At 32.6% G+C, this 21843-nt stretch overlaps 1 protein-coding gene across 1 annotated transcript in view; it reads right to left on the bottom strand.

The window, feature by feature from the left end:
• Positions 1 to 21843, bottom strand: part of LOC118200141 (agrin-like) — a 565036-nt gene that overhangs the window by 53027 nt on the left and 490166 nt on the right. The window contains exons 20-21 of the mRNA XM_085810645.1: positions 12900 to 13009; positions 9844 to 9915 (exon numbers count right to left, since the gene is read on the bottom strand). Of these exons, the coding sequence (XP_085666771.1) occupies positions 9844 to 9915; positions 12900 to 13009 (182 nt within the window). The remainder of the gene's footprint in view (positions 1 to 9843; positions 9916 to 12899; positions 13010 to 21843) is intronic.

Genomic DNA, 21843 nt, shown 5'->3' with positions numbered 1-21843 from the left:
CTTAAATAAATCGAGCTTCTCACCATTTCTGAAATACCATCAGTTACCCAGTTCTTAATTGTAAGAAATTTGTAAACTATGAATATTCATCACCAGATGTGTGAAATGAAGAGTGGCTGTGCAGTGAATGATAGTAATGTGAGAAAATGGGTGAAACTGTTCATAGAAAGTTAATACACTTATGGCAAACTTGAAAATGATCGTGAATAACTGCTTATCATAACTGATGTTTCAAAACCTCGTTGTTCTTTATGATGCATGATAATACCAACAAAAAATTTATCTTGAAAAATTAGAGATTTAAGTACAAATTCAAAACGTAAATGTGTTTTGAAAAATGTTTACTTGTTTCGTTTTTTTTTGCAAAAGGCACATTAGTTAATTTAACTCTAAGAGACATATCGTGCTTAGCAACAACCTAGGAACATTGCGAAGCTTTTCCTTATCTCTGTATGATAGCAGTGATGTTCTTTCTCTGTTTAGTAGCGATGATATTATTTTTCATCTTTTCCAAGCTATTTATATTATTTAAAAAAGGGTTTAAGTGTTTCCATAAAAAGTGAAGGAGCCTGCTAAGATCTGGAGAATCGTGACCTTAGTCTTGATGCGATTATGTCGCAAAAATCCTCCTGCAGCAAGTTCTTTGCGGAACCTAATACAGATATTTTGAAAAATTTTATTGTATCCAAAAGTGGATCTTTTCTTTTCTGAAGTAAGGCAATCTACTGGTAAACAACACCTTCGTAGGTCTCAATATCCATATATTGTTTCAAAGAACAAGAACCTTGTAATTCATCACCTTTTACTTGAGCAATTTGCTTCACGCAAAGGGTTCATCAAAATGCTTTCTGCTAAAGAATTAATGCTCCTTTTTCTCACCAAACTGGTTTATCGATTTCTTACAAATGAAATAATACACTATAGGAATCAGGAAATCGCATGTTATTTTGATAAATTCCCCACCTATGTCGAAGAACAAATCTACTACATTGAAGAATCAAAAGAACAAGTTACTACCTTGAAGAATACGAAGACAAATGTGATCTACACTCAAAAAATCCTATTCACAATCACACAAAACAAGCTACCAAAAAATCTAAAACATCGCACTCCCTGATTTTTCAGTTGAGAAAAATTTAATTATATTTATTTAGGAAAAATCAAAATTATTTTAATTCTTTAGATTAATAATTTAATTTATTAATATTCTGTTTTTTGAAAATTTCACGTTCCGGAAAACCAATGAGTCAATGATATTTTTTTTGTTTATTAAATTTAATCGGGAAACTTTGTGTTCTGTATTATAGGATCAGGAAAAGACAGAAATTTCTGCTGTGTTCATTCCGTTTTTCAAATCGAACATTCTAGAAAATTTTCTTTATCTTGGTTTCTAGGGGGAATTGGAATACGTGAGATAAAGTTCAGGGGTTAATAGATGTTTGCAAGAAAAAGTCAACAGGTCTTGGCGAAAGAAGTGTCCACTTTGGATACCTGTCCTGACTTTTGATTGCGCTTACGCAGACAGGCTGTTTTGTGCGGTTTAGCTGAAAGGTGGAAATTTAATCCTTAAGGGGGTGCGATGTTCTAGTTTTTGTGTTAGCTTGTTTTGTGTAGTTGTGAGTAGGATTTTTTGAGTGTAGGTCATTTTTGTCTTCACATTCTTCAAGGTAGTAACTTGCTCTTTTGATTCTTCCATGCTCTTCGACTTGATTTGTTCTTCGACTTAGGCGGGGAAATAGCTACTGAGCATTCTTTTCTCATAAATGTTTTTAGAAATGTGATAAGAAAAGAATCTAAGGGACTTTCACTTTTTGCTGGGAGGTCGTCGCGGTAGCCGGAAATTCTTTCGCGTGCGACTTTTTGCTCTGCCGCCAGAATCGGTAGGCGATTTTTCACTATGAAGAGACACTTGGAGTCTTCCCCAGGAAGGGCTTTTAGAAGAGCTCGTTTTATTTCTTCGTGTGTATAAGGCTTTTCTCGCTGTTAGGAGAATTAGAATTTGGATCTTCTCCGGAATTCCTTACAGGAGTTCGGTTTTGTTCTTGAAAGAATACGGCTATTAAGAATTACTATCCCTTGGCGCGCCCCGTATGAACTGCGACGTTAATACTGTAAACTCTGAGTTATCTCTGCTAACTGTTGAGTAATGTTGCTGTTTGTCTTGAAAGACTGAGTTTCAGATGTACGGAATGTCTTGAAAGATTGAGTTTCAGCTGTACCTTACGTTCCGGAATTGACTCTTCGATAGCCAGCAAGAAAAAATAATCCTGTATGTCATGGGTCTCACACGCCACGTGCTTAATTTTGAAATGGAAACGATTGTGTTCCGGGTTCGCAAGTTCTGCCCTTGGACTGCTCAGTGGGATAAGTACAATTAGTTTCCTTTTTTTCTATTTATTTATGCTTAGGAATTTAAAAGTGCAATATTGGCTCATCACGAGTGCTTAAAAGATCTGAAAAATGTGAAAATAATCAACAAAATTTTAACTCTAACTTGTCAGCGGAGTTTAAAACCAAACCAAAAACCCTTTTCTATTTCTTTACTATGTATTGTAAAAATTAAAAGTGTGACTTGGCTGAAAATCCTTAATTTGTATTAGATAATGTTTTTGCTTGGAATCACAAAGTGTATCTAAAGGAAATGTATTCTTAGGGCTTAATGTGAACCACGAGGTAGTACTAAAGAAACATTGTCGGGTACCCCTGCCTTTATTATCATATAGTAATAGCGTTTCTCATGATAAAATTCCTGTTCAATGATTTTAGCTTAATACCAATGAATTTATAATTTGTAGGCAAAAATTGTAACTAGGAAAATTAAGAAAAAGGAAAAAAATAATGAATTTTTTAAATAATTATTGGTGATATTGATAGCAGTTTGCAGATATATAAAGAAGAGGTAATAATGCAATTCACTTTGATTTATAAGATGAAATAAATTTGCTAATTAATGGTTAAAATGTATTATGTGCGTTTTTTACTGTCATTCATCGGATCAGCTCACGAGCACGGTCCCGGAAAGGTAAAAACAATACAACGCGGAGACAGACGAATTACGATAAAAAATGTTAATAGAATGTTCACTTAAATTTAAGGTTAACTTAGACTATGATTTAGCGGATTTTGAAGGTACACTAGGAAAAACCACCAACTTTATTGTGTCGGAAAAGGCATAACATTAAATTGAAGAGTCAGGATTTTATTTTTATTTTGCTCAGCTTCACTAGTTAATACAATGGCAGAAAAACCACAATATTACACACGGCAAATAAAACATGCACAAATTTACGCATTCTTTAAATGTGTAGTCTACATTTGAATTGAATATTCTGCATGTACTTTGTCAACTCCAGCTGAAAGCTTATATATCTTCTCATATGCTAATTAAAGAAAATATTTTTCTTCAATCAGCATATATTACTATGATAAATATAATTGCATTTCGTTCAAGAACTTCCAAACAGAACCGTTTTGCTTTGTCATTAACAAGAAAGTTCAGTTTTTATGTTTATGAAAAGGCATTTTGTTCTAGCATGTCGATCAAAATGTAAGGAATACGCGCAATTAAACACTTATAGTTTGCTTCGAACACAAGAATAAAATCATTTTTTAAAACTCAAGATCGCAAAAATTAATAGAAACTTAATAAGGTCATTTATTCTGATTGGGGTAAACAATAAATAATTTAATAGAATGTTTAGCTAATATTCCAAACCTAATACAGAGAATCATCAACTTGATGACACAATATGTTTTTTCAGCGAAACTAACGATCACGTAGTACTTAACACATGTGCACGAAATATCAGACTGGAGAAATATTACTTTACTAATGCGGCTTATGTTAGTAATTTAATTTTGTCCATTTGCCCTGATGTTCAAAGTGTAAGTATGATCTCATTACTTACAGTAGCGTATTTGCGCGTTGCGTTTTAAAAATAAAATTTCTGCAGCTTTTGCTTGTTCGAAACTACTTAAGAACATTTATTTTTATATTATCCTTGGGCTGAAATCCGCTTTTCTTTATGATGATGTTCATTTTCAAAGGAAAATGTAAAGTATACGTATGATTTTAATACTGTGTGCTAAAAATGGCTTTAACCCATTAACCGCCAAAACTACAAGGAATGTTTCTTTTCTCATGAAAATAATAACATATATTAAATTAAGCATTTATAACATAAATTTACATTGAAAATAAAAAAAATGCTCTTACCTGTGTAAAAAGCGAGTGTTGCGTTCGCGCAACGTCAGCGGAATAAGACTACGGATGTTTAGGGAGTAGGATTGTACTCGTGTGATGTTTCTTTTGAGTGGAGCGCAGGATTACTTTTTAGCTGTATAACATTTTCTAAATCTGCAAATCACTTTACTTGTAATTAATTTAATATTAAAATATACATCGTATTTCTTTTACAAATACAGATTATTTCATTTGAAAGATTCAAGCATGAAAAGCTTGATTACAATCATGATGTAAAGCTACATTACGTACTTTGCATCTATAAACAGTCTGGCTATCGTACTCTTTACAACAAAGTCTTTTGTTATCAACGGACTTTACGATAAAATGTCTACCATCTCCATGCAATGGTTTTTGAATGCTGAATGTACTAGGTCTTCCTGTTGCTGATCTATTTCTGGCTAATTCTACACTCTCAATAGGAGTTTGCAAAAGGAATAATGCATTCTCGCGTCTGAAATCTAAGAGAGTATATTTCCAGTAGCAAAAAGGGGTGATATTTAGTAAGTTTAGATACGGTCTCACCTCATATCATTTATCAGTATTGTCAATTTGACTGCTGTCAAATGCAAATTCTGCTTCATATTCCTGTACTGCAAACGTGATATCAATTGTCGTACAACAGGAACAGAAATGTCCTTATCAAAAGACCAATACATTTTTTCTTGAGGTAAAGAATGATATCCTGCAAGTAATACTATTCCAATAAATCTTCTCATATAGGCTTCAGATGCAATAAATTGTGGTTTTTTTTTTTTTTTTTTTTTTTTTTTTTTTTTTTTTTTTTTTTGCTGAGCGTAATATTTGTCTGTTCAACGAGAAAAGAGTAAATGCCTCAACCAAAAAGAAAATCGAAAATCTGTGCACTAGTTTTACCTTGTATTTTGTCTTTTATAATTTCTCTTCTATCTCTTTCTTCACGTTTTTCCTGAGACATAACTAACACTTCCTTTTTTATTCACTTCAAGATTTCAGTCTTCTGCTTTTAAACTTTTTAGCATGACTGTAACTGCTTTTAGAAGGCTGAAACTTACTTCTTACGTGAATTTCAACTTCCCCAGCAGTATCATTTGGTAAAATATCATTATCATTATTTAAAACATTGATATTCCTTTCTTTTTTTCATTAGCCTCTGCAATTTCTGGGGGAAAAACAACAATATCAGTTTCATTCTGGTCATTATTAACATTATCATCATCTGCTTCTTCCTCAAAAAATCTTTGAAGAGCTTCTTCTAATGTAAGATATCTCGTTCTAGGCATTTTTAAACAACCAGAACATGAACCAGAACATCGAATGGAATCGAACCAGAATGGAATGAGTGAAAAAGGAGATTGACTACCCGTTTCCTGCTGACGTTGCGTCAACGCAACACCTGTTTTCCCCTGCTTCCCAACACAAATATAAACATCTGACTGATGTAATGTTCTGATAAACGGTGACCTTGATTAAAAATAGATCACTCATAAAGACGGCGATTCTTTCGTTAAATATTTTCAGCAAAAATACCCGGTCGAAAATTTTGCTTAAATTTTGTTTAAAGTATGAGATTAATTATTATAAACAAAATGATTGTTGAAGGCAAATATTTTTTTACAGAAATAATCTTCATAATATTCCCTACACGAAATCATCTGCTGGTATAAAATATCTTAGGTAGTTATATTTATATACGCATTTATTTTGACCGTTGCGTCAACGCAACATTAGCGGCTAATGGGGGAAAGCCTTTTATTTTGGAACGATTTATTGTTGCAAGCCCTCTCAGTGTTGTTATACTGCAGGATGAAAAAACATTCTCACGACGCAAGAGTTAAAAGAAATTTAGGTAGACTAATTAACATTTAAATCACAGACACACAAAAGTGGTCTCAGAATAATACTAATAGTTAGTTTCTGAACATAAATCAATCCATCGAAAGTTTCCTAAATGTTAATTTCACCTAAGACATTACTAGATTATAGCCTTTTCAATGAACTTATGGTTTATCCAATTTATTTAAGCAAATTTAATTCCGGCATCTAATACAGAAGGCCAAAACATTCTCTGTAAAATTACGTAAATGCATAACAATCTGGTTACTTAGTTAATCATTAACTACAAATACACGGTGATTTAAAATATCTGGCAAAAATGTACCGTGAATTGAAATAATCAGATTTTGTAATGGAGTATGTGTATGGAAATAACACTTAAGATGCTACAAGGCCGGGTTGAGTGCTAAGTACAAGCGTTCTGTTGGCGTCATTCGTTGGTCTCCGTGCGAATAGTGAGCGGTATGTTAATGCAGAACTCGCTGATATGCATTTTATCTATGATGCTGCCAAAGAAAACGGGGCAGTTACTCAAAAGAAGTACATGGAAATCATTCTCTATACCTACGTTTTTCAGTAGGTGCTCCATTTCAGCCAAACCCATAGATAAAAAGCATATTGTTGGCCACCACTTTCGTATGACAATGCACAATGCTTGAAATTCATCCTATCAATAACGATTTACGCCATATCCACAAAACGATTCGTCTGTTACAGGTTGCTCCGAATTTAAGGATAATTGTAATCTAGCGCACATAGCAACAATAAAAACAGTCTGGGGTAAATAATAACAATAAAATGGCAATATTCAAAAACCTCTGTATTTTATTATTTGGAGGCACCAGCGAGATTGAGAACAGTGTTTAACACAGCGTTAGAATGTTTCGCACAGAGGATGAACTTCTGGAAGCTCTACGACGAGGTTGGAAATGACGTTTAGCAAAGCGACGGCTGAATATTTGTGAAGGAGAATATATCAAGTACAAGAAACCGTCACTCAAAAAGAGTTAACTGCATTGTTTTTATCTATTCAAAATCAAAGACAGTCTTTTACGGGTTGGAGGATGTATTCAAAGAAGTCTCCAACCAAATTTTCGCTTCTACCTTTGTATCAGAGCTGAAGCCTGACAGGGCGGGCGTATGTTTACTCACATGATTGATGAGCACGTTAACAACTATTGTCACATTTACATTAACAACGCTATTGTTGCAACCACGTTAACAACACTATATTAACACGTACGTTGTAGAGACATTAGGTATTTTTGAAGCAGGACATATAAAAAATGAGCAACGGCCTTGCCGGGAATTGAATAACGGACATCTCAAATACGCACCGAGAGCGCTGACTACTGTATTACAAATGCATGCTTTGAAAGACTGGAGAAATACCTTATATACTCCCCCTTAAAGGGAGACTGGAGATTAGGGGACACAATCGCCAAATCCTGGTGGTAGAGAATTATCATCCATACCTTATTTTTAGATCGGGCGCCACTGCAGAGAAATCAGGTATTTTTGAAGCAGGAAACATGAAAAATGACCAACGCCCTCGCCGGCAATCGAACCACGGACCTCTCGAATGCGCTCCGAGCGTGCTGACCACTACACTACGAAGGCATGCTAAGAAGGCGGGAAAAATGCCTCATAATGTTAACAACACTATAATTGCCATTATTTTTGTAATTACATTGCTGTTGTACTTAAACAACATTCCAGTTGAAATGGTGCAAATAATAAAGGAGAAACTTCACAATAAAGGAATAATATATAGACAGCTTAAAAATAAAGAAAAATTACAAAAGAAAGAAATTTATTAGAGAAAATTCTCCGATCAAAATTTGTGTAAACGTTATGTTAATAATGTGAATACAATTATTGTAAATACTTCATTTGTAAACAGCCACAATATATGGGATTGTAAAAGTTTAAGAATTATTAATAAACACTAGACAAGGGCGGACATGGGCAGAACCGATTAACCGTAATGGTAGAGTGATGGCGCCCACGTCTTTCGTTACTACTACTACTATTATTGTTGTAACCACATTAAAACAACACTATTTTTGCTAACGTGGCAGGCGTTGTATGTTTACTCACAAGCTAAGTCATGTCGTTAGCAACACGATATAGCGTAGTTGCCATTCAAGAAAAAGCACAAACCGAGACTTCTGTAGAAAATAGATATTTGTTATTAAATATTTAATTAAATTTACAACGGTTCAAAGCATTAATTCCGCTTATTTATTCTTGTAGAAATAACCTATATTATACTCCCTTTTAAAGCATGTTGAATACCTTATGATGAAAGTCACTAAATGGAATATAATTTATAGACCCCCCTCGTCTCAGCTGATAGGTAAGTCTGAATCAAACACGCAGTCGTATTACATAAGCTTAACAGTCTTGCACCCTCTTTTTCTTCAACCCGAGTTGTTGTTGTGATTAATCTCGCTTGTCTGAAATCAGAGCAAGCCCACAAAATGCATTGTGGTAAGAAGTCAAGATTGTTCCTGTCGTTGGCAAGAGCCTTGGATACCATACAGGTGATAGTACGACTTTGCTCAATCCGCTCATAATTTTGAAGGAGAGCACCGAGGGAAAACGAGTCCGACGGTCTCAAGGCCCTCTTTCCCTACGACTAACTCCTTGAAAGGACTTTCAACTCGTCGCCTATTTTGAGTGCTCCCAAGCCGCGCAGACACTATTTACAAACATCTGTGCCTTCTCTGGATTCGAACCCGGGCTCTTTGGCACGGTAGTCAGAGTCACTAACCACTATCCTGGTTGGACAGCTTTTGAACCGGTTTTACAACGAAATGCATAATATTAACAAGAATTATCCGGCACAGAAAATGTAATTATCTGAATGATTGTTACGATATGGAATAGTAGATATTCTACATCAAAATGATTGTTACGATAGAATTTACAAATATATTAGCTTACCATTTCTTCCAATTGTTGCTCAGATTATACCTGACAACAGAAACCTTAAATCTTGAAAATGTGCAGAAAATATTCCTGTCTTGTATGAATTAGTTTGATTGTCTAATAAGTACAACTTGACGAAATATGGTAAATTCACGCCTCTTGCCTGCACATGCTATATTAGCTGCTTTCAAAGGTATAGCATGCTGCAGTATGCTATACCTTTGAAAGGAGTATGAGTTAGTACCTTTAAAGGTATCCTAGCTAGCAGTATATTTGATTTCTAGAAATAAAGATTCACTAGCTGTATTTCTAGAAATCAAATCTCACTGAGATTCAGTAAGACGCTGTAGTACGATATGTTATATTCTCGCACTGCCAGAAATGAAGAGCATTTGACTTGCTTTTATGGAATCACTAATATTGTAATCTAAACTGCTGATTAAAACCATCATAAATAGAATGGAATATTGCTATTTATGATGTTGAATTGTTGTAAGACATGATTGTATTTCATATTGATGAGCTTTAAGCAATGAAGTGTTTAGACCTCTGCTTGGTTCAAATTTCATTTTCGGCTAATTTTTTTCATCATATGAACAATATAATATAAAAGATACTTTAATGAAATGAACGATATAACAACTTTCTATGTCAATATTCTGATATTTCTGTGCTATTTTATGTCTCAAACGCAAATGATACATTGTCCAAATTTCATTAAAATCCATCACGTCTTGTTGTTCTGATATTCTCTTTATTCTATCTTAATTAATAAAGATTACTGCAGAATGGTTTTTGTTAATAACCATATTGTTAATTTCAATGCATTATTAAATAATTAAGGCACAAACCTATTGGTAGAGGCAAACACATCTTGGTTGGAAGGATTTTGTTGGTAGTAAACTTGTTCATCATTTGAGAATCTGAAACAAACAATTTCCTTTATAAATACCTTCAAAACGACATTGGGCTAAAAATGCATGTAAAGCAAGATCGAATAAATTGTAGGTAAATATCTAAATAAATATAATTCTTTATTAAAAGGAGAAATCTCACATATCTGCTATTTTCTAATATTAACCAGTTCATAAAATACATTGATTGTGTAATAAGATAGTTAAGCAGAATATTTTTGTGGATAAAGGTGACCTAAGACTTCCAACCATCACTTATTTTCTAGATATTCTATATTAGATCACAAATACAAGCTGCTGTATTTCCAAATTAGGTGTTTTTATTTTACAACTTATTGTTTTCCAGTTAACTGATAACTTCTGAATTTCAAAAGTTATTCTCCCATTGGGTTAAATTTTACTTATATCTCCCGCTCTTTATTTCAAAAACTTATAACTAGTCACTATTTTGAATTCCATTTTGACGTTTATGTTGTACAGGTCTCCTCAAAGTTCTAAAAGAAGTTTCATTTCTGTACAAAATGTGGAAAAAGAATATTTGTTTTGGCTTCTGTTTGACATTAGTACCAAGATAATTAGGAGAAATAATACTTAATTTTGAAAGGACAAGCAAGTTTAAGACAGCTTTGAAGGATATTTTAATTGCCTATGAAAAATTATACAATGTTGATCATAATTTTCAATTTGAACATTCAAGAATAATGTCGTATTTCAAGCTTTTCACACGGTAGAATATAACGAAGGTTATATACTAACTTTCGATCATAGCGTAGGCAAATACGGGAATTGTAGGTGTAGTGATGTGATGGATACAAATGATGCAAGAACGAAATATTAATAAATGATTTTCATTGCCTCTCTTCTGCACTCTAAACTCTTGTATCGCGTACTGTCGAATTTCCGATAGCTCACTTTGACGTATCATCATCACAAAAAGTACATCTTTAAACCTTTCAGGGTTTATTTGGCTTCCCAATTTGGAAAGGGTAAACTAAAATGCGTATACATATTTCGCATATGCTTACAAATACTATGACTTACACTGATGAACCAAAACATTATGACCATCCCTACATTTTTCAATGAACTCCTGTGGATGACGTGAAGGATACACGATTAAGTGGAAATAGTATTTAACTGCTGCTGGAAAAGGTAAGGGATTATTCTTGCATTTACTTTCGCGAGCGATGGCAAAGGCTGTTGATCTAAGGGAATTTGATGGAGTGGAGATTGTAATGGACAGAAGACTCAGAACGAGTACCTCCGAAACTGCGCGACTGGTAGGTTGCTCACGATCTACCGTTATTAGTATTTATGCTAAGTGAATAAATGACGGTTAAACCATCAGTAGATGCCAAGGTGTTGGACGTCCAAGCATTGTCAAATAAAAAGGACGTTGGAGGCTGTTCCGCTCAGTTCAACAAAATCGGCGCTAGACAGAGGCTCAGCTGAGAACCCAATGTATTGCAGGTCCAACGTCGTTGTCCAAGCGAATAGTATGCCGTCGTCCACCACTTGCTGGTGGGGGCAGGATTATGCTTTGGGGGCGTTTTTATGTGCTGCTCTGGGATCCTTAGTTGTTGTTAATGAAAGCTCCGAACTATCTGAAAATAACTGCGGATCAGTTGCACCCTTACATGTCATCTACCTTCCCAAATGGAAATGGAATCTTCCAGCAGGAAAACGCTCCATGTCACAAGGCTAGAATTGTTTTGGAGTTCGAGAAGTATAATGATGAATTCCATTTAATGTTCCGGCCATCTAACGCGCTGGAACGTAACTTGATAGAGCACATTTGGGATATCATGGAGCGGCAGCTCAGAGATCAAACACAACCATGTCGGAATGTCTCCACTTTTCGTGACCGCTGCTTAGACATTTAGTACAACGTGTCTCCATTCATCTACCAAGAACTTATGTCCTCCATGCCAAGGCAAGTTGCAGCTGCTTTGCGGGCCAAAGGTTGTGCAACGCGTTATTGAGTAGGTGGTCATAATGTTTTGGCTCTTCAACTGTTCTTTTTCAACTTCAACTTTCTGTTTACAACAACAACATAATTCTCATCATAATCCTACTCTTAATGATAAATTAAGATTTGTATGATTTTAAAAGGATTTGGAAGGATTTGCAACATTCAAATTAAATAAATATATGCAAAAGATACATATGTTTTGCCTTTATATCATTTCAGCTTTCAAAAGATTTGCCAAGAACGTGTACAAATTTCGTTAAAGTGAGAAAAACCTTACTTTCATTTTAATTTTTATTTTCAGATTTGTAACTTAACAAAAATTTTATATGTTAAAGGCTCATTTTAAAAATATGCTTTTATTATAATTTTACTGCATTTTTATAATAATATTATATGTCTAGAAATTTATATTTCATAAAGTCATTGAAATACACTAATCAAAATTTTATTATAAGAAATTAGTTTCTTTCCATGCCTCGAGATTAAAAGCTGAGTACTTTTTTCTAGAACTAATTATAATAAGACACTTAATTCAAAGAAGGATGCATTTAATTTGAAAAGTACTAAAAATTTAAAAATGCTTTTAAAAATTTCTTTGAAATAGGATATGAACTGAAATAATTTAAATATTTCTCGTAAAGCTACTGAGCGTATATTTGACTGATTATTTCTGAGTAAACAAGACTGATACTGAGAATACATGTCACTAACCAATTTAGATTTTCTGAATTATTTACGAAGAAAAATATCTCAGTGTAAAAATGTATAATTAAATTACTTTAATAATTTAAAAAAATTAAGAAACAAACAACTATATTTAAACATTTTGATTTCTAATGTAAACTCAAAGATTTGAAAAATATTTGACTGGAAGATAAATTCAATTAATTGTATAATTAGGCAAGTAAAGTTTTTGTCTTTGATTAATTAAATAATTTTTTTGGCTTTTCATATCATCAATACTATTTACTTTTTTGCACAATAATAATTATTGCAATACAAAAGAATTAAAAACTCTTACCTTTTAAAGCAATGCCACGTAGATTTCTCAAATTCACTTCCTGAGTGCCAATTTTTAATTTATAAATGCATCCACTGAAGTCTGGAATTCGGAATTTGTGCTTAGCATCGCTGTCATGAAAAATGTTTAATTATTAGAATAAGTGGAAAATTATTCAATATTATTAAAACGATTGTTAGTTTTATACTAGTATTAAACGAGTCATTCATTTAGCTTTGATAAAACTGCCATTCCAGTTCTTTTGAATAATCGCATGATGAATGAATACTGTGTTAGGAAAGAAAATGAAAAAGTAAAAAAAAAATATATATATCAAGAAGCCTTTGCAAATGCGCTGGGCTCACGTTAGCGTTATTGACGTTAGGCAAGTAGCAAAACTGGAGCTTCGTCTAATATACAATCCACTTCCGTTTACCGAGGACAGATTTCCTGGTTTACGGATTAACCATGCTTGTCTAAAAAAATTAAATTTTTCAGTGCGGAAAGATTAGAAATTATTATCACAATCCATCAAGTAATCAGTGTGAAATAAAATTGTCTCCCAAAAATATAAAAATGGAAAGAAAAATGTTTGGAATGATAGCATTCACAAAGAGTGATATCATAGTATTTGGAAGTTTTATGTACAATCGTTTGTTTATTGACGTTTATCGTATGCAATCGTGTGTTTGTTTATGCTTTTATGCGCAATCGTACACACTTTAATTGCACGCAATCTAAACATATAAATACTGTACATAAAAAAAAATTCTAACTGACATTTTTCCGCGAAAATGAACTCAAAGACATTATTGAAATTATCTTGTTAATATTGTTCTTTAATTCTTTTTCTACTTCAATTACTTAATTTTTTATAAAATTCATTCTTCCGTTATATACAGTGAGATTCCGTTTACGCAACCAAATCAACATATTCTCGATATTAAACTGGTTAAAAATGTACGTAAGGTATTAAGGTATGCGCTTACATGCAAAGCACATTTTTTACAACACATAAAATTTTAATTAAACGCACATGTTTTTGAGTAAGATGGGACATAAAACTATGAATTAAAACGGGATTTTACAGAAATTTTCTTAGAAAACTTGAAAATTTTCATATACGCCACATCTATAATAGAGTCTAACGAATATACCTCAATAATCTTTACACAGTATATAAATAACATGCTTACCTGTGTTATGTAGCAAATGATTTCCTGTACTTATAACATTATTTGAAATATTTCAAACTTTGTACAAAAACTTAATTAAAACAAAAACTATCCTCTTTTCTTCAAAATACAGTCAATAAAATCAATAAATAAATGGAAAAGAGGTCAAATTTTGCTACAGAACACAGCTAAAGATGAATAAAACATTTTGGAAAAATTTAATTTCAATATTCTAGATACACTTTGAGAAATGAACGCAATTGCGATCAAAAGTAACGAAAAGCACAGTCTCTCAGAAAATGCATTTAAAGATTTTAATACAGCACAAAAAAATGTTTTAGCCACTTTAGACCTTTAAAACACGCCATAATTGTATGTTAGTCTTTAGTCACTCTTCTGCTTCATTTTAAGCTAATTTTGACTTTCTTTCAGCTTTTAGCTTTTTTTGGATAACTTTGTTACTTGTAGAGCTCGCGTTTCGATTTCTGAATTCGCTCTTTGTCTATTCCCATGTATCTTTCAAACATAATGGGATTAGTTTCTATTTCTAGATACATGAAAAGAAAAAGTTATTAAAACACTCATTATTGTTCTGAGTCTTCCCATGTAGACATTTTATCAGCAAATCCTTGTCACACAGTGAAAGACATGTTGCTTTTACAGCTTTTATATTGTTTAATAATTAGAAAATAGCTGTTTAAACTTATTGTTTACATTTTACGTCCCTTTAAATGCCAACTTCCGAAACTTCACTTCAGGTTTATTATTTATACAATAACTTTGCTTCTAGTTACCGTAAGAACAAAAATAAAGCATATTTGGAAACCTAAATGTGTGGCCTATAAAATGAACAAATAAAAAAAATCGAAAATTTTCACCAAAACGCCGATTTTAGGGTAGGCACATACCTTAAAAGTATTCGTTGCTAACTTGAAGTTATTCTGTTTTCCTAATTTTCATTGTCATCGGAGTAATCGCGATTTTCAGCTAACCATGGAATCTCTTCTAGGTATTACTATGATAAGGAGGCATTCTCGTTTAATAAATTGAAGTGAAATATACCTGTTAATGCGTCAAGTATATGACAAAATTATGTATACATCAAAATAAAATTTTTATTGTAATATAAAATTTTAAATAAACGTGGTCCCACTGAGTGAGCAATAAAGCTGAAAGTCTTTATGGCGGCACAGCTGCTCACCCAGTCGTCTCCTGTTAATGCGTGCATACTGTCGTAATAGATTGAATGCTCACAGTTGCGATGATAGGTTAATAATACATATTTTATCAAAAGAAAACATTTCAGCGTTCTGAAACTTTCCACAGAAATATTCTTACAAGTGTTCACAGTTTCATAGAGGACAATCCGTAGTTACACTTCAAACTAAACATAATGGGATGCAAAATGCATCCAAAAAGCGAAGCTTTCAATACTCCGAAGTCACTCGGAACTGAAACACCTCACAACAACAACAACAACAACAACACAGGGACGGATGCTTTCTCTGGTCTAGTATAGTTTTCACCTGGTTGCCTAGATTTTTCTAGTACTTTCTGCTTCTCGAAATTACTGGAAGGCATATAAAGGCCGAATACAGTTACAGTTACACAAATCATCAATAGTTACAAATACATATTTGCGTTAATACAGGAAGACCAAATTGTCGCCAGATTCGGAGGCTTTTGGCGATTTCTCGCTAAATTTGGCGACAAAAATTAATTGCCAAAATCGTTGCCAGCTTGGCGATATCTCGCCAAATTAACGATATAGCTATTTACGCAATATTAAATACGCTTGCCCCCGTAATTTTATTTTCCCGCGAAAGCATCATTTCTATCAGCTTTTCATATTATACAAAAAAATACAACAATTTCACACACATATTCACTAAAATCAGCTATCTATGTACGAAATTCGTAACACTATAATTCATTGTGGCTTAGAAAGAACAACTTCACAGTCGCTCTCGAAAAGTCGGCATAAGTCGTCTATATTGCCAGTTTTTAAAACCGGTTCTGCAAATTTATGTATTGAATACTGGAATCAAAACTATTAAATTAGGACTTACTTGGAATACTTAGTCGTGTAAAATACTAACTGGAAAACCTGAAATAAAATCCCACAATGGAAGATACTTTTTCATGGATAATTTAGATATTTAAAGAGAAAGATAGAAGACAAGATCAAAAGAACAAATCTGAGTTAGCAAACGCAGATTATTAATTAAACGTCAGCATCTCTAAATATCCATTGCGCTTAGGGAGTTTATTAAGTATTTTTGGTTTTGGTTTGGTTTATTAGATTATGAAAAAGCACTCGCGGGCTATCTGCCTCAGGGGAGGGATGCCTTCGTGGAGGACCTTTTTAAGGGAAACTGGCTCGTATACAGGTTACACATGGGGAACGCGGGATTCGAACCGAACTACCAGTGTTCAGCGACGTTACCGCTCGGCCGCTGGTGGGCACGTTTATTAAGTAACTTGCGCAGTTTGACATTTTCTGAAGATGGCCTACCCCAATCTTATTTATTTTCTGAAATATGTTAAGATTTTTTATTTAAAATCCGAGCCGAGCAGATATTGAATTATGTCAGTTATTGAAATTCACGTTTTGGAAATAGTATTTTGAAAAAAAAAATTAGATTTCATATGACAAAATTATTTCTCATAAATTATTGAAATATATTAGAATAGAAAGATACACTTTTTATCTTAAATTCCAGTTATCAAAAGTTTTTTTTACGGTTTTTTTTTCTCTTAAATCACTTGCTGAAACTACGTATTATAGCTATTCTCCCGAAAACATATTAGCGTTCAAGCAACTGTATGTCAGTAGGGTATACATATATAATATGTATAATAGAAAGAAATAAGAAATGTATTTTGTCTTCATGTTACTTTCTAGAACAGAAAAATGTTTAGATTTTTATCTTACTAATAAAATGTCTCTATAGACCGCTTTCAGAAAATGCGAATTTCTAGTTGCCAGTTTAGAATGAGGTATATATTAAAATGAATTTTCTTTTTGTGGGAGCTGATTGCTTAAATGTGTATGCTCAAAAATGCATTTCTAATTCTGGTTTTCTATAAGTGTAGATTTTCCTTTTCACATAATTATTTGGCTGAACATTTTTTCGCTTTTTCAAGCTGGCAGTTGAATACAATACACTAAGGATTTTATATTGGGCTATTTCTTCTTATTTTATGTCTGTTATCCTGGAAAGTTTTAAGTCTTCATTTTTAAACTTTTTCCCCTCCACTGTATTTTCAGTATAAAATCGTTTTAAATGTCATTTTATTAGTAAAGTCTTTATTTCTTTACATCAAAGGAATGACTACTGCATTTTTTATCTTAAGAGTATAAATAAAAATTATAATAAAATTATTTTTAATTTTTCAAAGTACTTACTTTTATTTTTAAATTAAAATTTTCCGTCTGATATACATCATACACATCATTAGATGGGAACATTAAACAGTAGCTTCACATCTTATTTTAAAATTAAGGTCTTGAAAAACAGCATTTTGGATCTTAATTTATTTCGGATGCATTTTTTTTGTTTTTCATTTTATCTACTTCGCAGTGTTTTACCTTACATAATTTTAAATATTTCCTATTCGATAAAAGTAAAATAAAAAAATTAGTAAAACTGTGTTGATAATTTAGCAAATTATTTCAAAATGAATTTTTAAAGCAAATAGAAAAGAAATTAAAAATCGTCTGGATGGTTTCCGATTTTAACAATCGCCCAAACCTATTTTAACGATCATTCAGAGAAGTGACATGAAAAGATAAAGATCTGAGAGGGTAAATCTGGCGAATATGGAGAGTAAACTAAACGTCCCAGGTTTACTCAATAAGTTTTTGTCTGACATTAATCGCAATGGGGTGCCGAGTATTTTCATCAAGTACATTATTGTAAAGTGTTTGTACTTAAAAAAGTTCTATAATTATCAAAGTGATATGAACTTCATGAATTACCTAGTTTAAAGCAATTATGTGAGATACATGCATTATTGTTAATGACATTATTTAAATCATAGTTAAATATACTGTATTTATCAATTACTTTTCAATTTATATAAAACGAAATCCTTCCATTTCAGTATGTTTTAGTAAGTGAAAAGCAGTTTTAGTAAGTACCTTTACTTGAAAATTGGAAGGAATAAATTTTAGGGAAAGAGATTTTCAAAATATAATATTTCAGTCGAAACTACGAAAGCCAACCGAGACTACAACGAAAGTGTTTTCATCCAAAGCACTGAAATCCATAAATGTATTTTCTAATGCTTCCTAAAATTCTGAACATGGCACTTCTTGTGCTTAACGTATTACAATATAATGATGGTTTTACTAAATAAACTTTTTATTTTAAGGAAGTCATTAAATAGATTATATTTTATATTTAAGCAACAATCTCACGCATACACACGAAAGAAAAAAAAAAAAAGTCTAACAAATTGCGTCGAACGGGAAGTTTCCTGAAAGTTTGATTCGTAGCATCTTACGTGGTTTTCCCTTGTGTAGCAAGGATACGAACCAGTTTCCCTTACACGTTCTCCACGAAATCACTTCTTCTTTTTAAGAGAAATCCCTTGCAAATTTTGTAGTAATTTAAATAATCCAATCCAATAGAAGAATTTTGCGTAGCTATTTCGTGAGGGAAAAATTTCTTCTGATTAGAAGATCTACATGGAGTCGATGTCAATTCATGCTCTCTGCAAAAGCATTTTCCTGAAGTCTATCATATAAACTGATTCTAGAAAAATGCATTTCAAGGGAAATTTATAGTTCCCATTCCTCAGCGTAACAGCGAACTCATAAAATCTCATTACCTTGTAGTTATGAAACTGTTTTCATAAAGAATATATTTTGAGAAACTTTGTATTTGGATGCAAATGTTCAAGATCAATATTAAGAGAAACGGAGTTTTTCTTCACGGAAGAAAAACTTTAATGAGAATCATTAATGACTCTAAGCTAATGGGGGAAAGGGAATCTGTATTCAATGCTTCAAGCATCTGAAAATTATATTTAAGCATTATCTTCACTCGAAATTGGCATTAGTTTTACTGGTCTTGAAATTTCAAGAATTACGTTATTTTTAGTTTATTTCATTACAGAAATTTATGAAGAATTACCTTAGCATTACAAAATAAAACTCCAGTATTTTTAAAATCGCTTACTTATTTCAAGAGGATATTCTTTTTTTTACCCCTCCAATAACTCACATATTTTATCCGAATATTCAGATTAGATGAAGAAAAGAGGAAGAAGTTATATGCCTTAAAGCTACGAAATAGATAATTTAATAAAAATATCTTTGGCATGTAGTGTGTAGAGAAGGAAGAATAAATTTCTTCAATTTCTGATTTGCTTCAGAAATCGTATAAATTTTTTTTGTAAAGAAAGGTACGAAATTAAAAATGAGATTTCACAGAAGAGCCTCAAGGGACTCCCAGCATGATGTGATTCTGCATTATATTTGCGATGCTTTTTAGAGTTCTTGAAAGATTAAAGAAGAACGTGAGTTTCTCTGGAAAAGAAGTGCACTACGAATTTTTGCTTAAATTTCAATCAGTAATGAGATTGGGTATTTCATTTGGCATAATCATTTTTTCCTATTCTTATGAATATTTCTGTTTTTTTTTTAATTCAAAATGCTTGCAAGAAATAACAAAAACTACATTATAATGAATTCTGTGAAGGTATAATGAAAATTTTATTGCATTGAATTTTGAAACCATATAATAAAAACGATTGTCTTACTTTATATTTAATGATTGTTTTTTAAAATTGATTCGCTGGATAAGGGTACTTTATTTCATTCAAACATGTATTTTCAAAACCCTTAAAATTCATTCAATAAATGCATTATTCTGTTTCACATAGAAATTAGAATCTTTTCTCACAATTGACTGGTTTAATTTAAGAACATGTAACAGAATTGATTAAAAGAATGTAACAAAATGGAATGGAATAGCATGACATAACTATTGGCATGGAATAGCATGACATAGCCCTTTTCGTCGAACTTAATGACACTAAAGTTCCTCTCGTCTCGCCGAAGCAGGCCAGGAGATCAACCCCTGTCTTTGCAACTTGGAGAGAGAGACGCATCGCTTTAGCGACACTGATCGTTATGATTTACTACCTTCTAGTCACTTGGGCTGCCCGTCGCAGAACGCTGGGACATTACCCAGCGTACCCGGGATGCTACCTTCGGGGATACTACAGGCCTCACCTCTAGGACTTATCAGACCACCGAGTCGACCAGTGAGTTATTTTTCTGGGGCCTCCAGAACCACTCTTCACCTTAACAGATTTAATTTACATTCTATAGTTTGACATCTTAGGGTAACGTATCAAAAAACAGGGGTAATAATAAAGATAAGTGGATTTAACCTTATTTACAAATGCACGATGTCATAAACCAACGTCAGGTAATTGTTTGCGATCAAGGCTCACTGGCGGGGGTGCCCCAAAAATCAACGCCTGCTTCTTAAATTCAGATGACGAGTGAGACTCGTCTACCATAACTTCGCCCAAGTAAGCAGATGACGTGTCTCACTCGTCAAATGTATCCAAAGGGTTAAGTCAACTTGCAAAACAAAGTATTGTAATACGCAAAAAATGAGTAAACAGCTGTAAAAGGCTCATTTGCTTCTACTGTAAATCTTAATACAAATACATGAAACGTAAATTTGCTATCATACTGTAAAAATTTTAATACACTTAATCTTTGGTAAAATATTTTTATAACATATTGTATGTTCTATGAAGCATTCTAAGATAGAAATAAAATCAAAATAAGCATGAATATTTGATTCAACACTACACATAATAAAATTTTTCAACAAAATATTATTATGCATAAATCTGAATGACAAACATAAACATCAATCAATTGCATGTCAGTTGTTTTACGTTTATCCGTAGCCATTTATTTCAGCATTTTTACGCTTCGTGGCTTTTGTCTTTCCATACGTTAAAATATTTACATCTACTTTAATTACGAAAACTTGAGTTATTTGCAGAACTTATCTTACGGCTGCCAGTGAGATTGACTTTGGTAGGCAAAGTGATGTTTTACAATTCTTGTTTGAAGCAGAAATAATATGGCTTCAACTAATAGGCTTTTCTCTTAAGCATACAACTTCAAGAACTTCATAAGCTTTTATCGCTTGAAAACCTTCAAAGATTTGCTGTTAATGTCTGATTGTGAGAAGAAAAGCACCAATGTAATCACTTTAGCATAAGAGTAACAACATGCCAACTTACACCATAACTAAATATCCACATTACAAAAATTGAAAAACGTTAATACAGTCGAGTCCCGCCATAACGAGCTTCAAGAGACCGAATCTTTGGCTTGCTAGCCATGATTTGACAAAAAAAAAAAAAAAAAAAAAAAAAAAAAAAAAAAAAAAAAAAACTTCGTCTCAAATATAGTGTACAAATGAATTATCGAATCACAAAAAACACAGATAACATCTCCTAAAAGAAGTTAATGGTAACTTTAATTTAAAAAGCATATTAAGTTGTCAATATGTAATCGAAGGATCTTCTATATATTCTTAATTTCTGTAAGAAGATATTGCCTTAAAGATATTTCGTCCCGTTATGGCATCCCACAGATTCTCTGTAGATACGTTACGACATTTATATACCCAGAACAGTGGCAACAAGCCAATAAATGCTTCTTAGTCAACGTTATTCAAATTCTTTCCACTGTCACCGAACACCTTTTTTTCTCTCCAGTATCCTAATTTTTAGAGTAAGATTCTCTG

Source organism: Stegodyphus dumicola, chromosome 2 (genome assembly GCF_044657685.1).
Source record: "Stegodyphus dumicola isolate Sdum_Otavi_A_Nest chromosome 2, ASM4465768v1".
Lineage (NCBI taxonomy): Eukaryota > Metazoa > Arthropoda > Arachnida > Araneae > Eresidae > Stegodyphus > Stegodyphus dumicola.
Note: the sequence above shows the minus strand (reverse complement) of the source record. Positions and strands in the feature narration are given on the sequence as shown.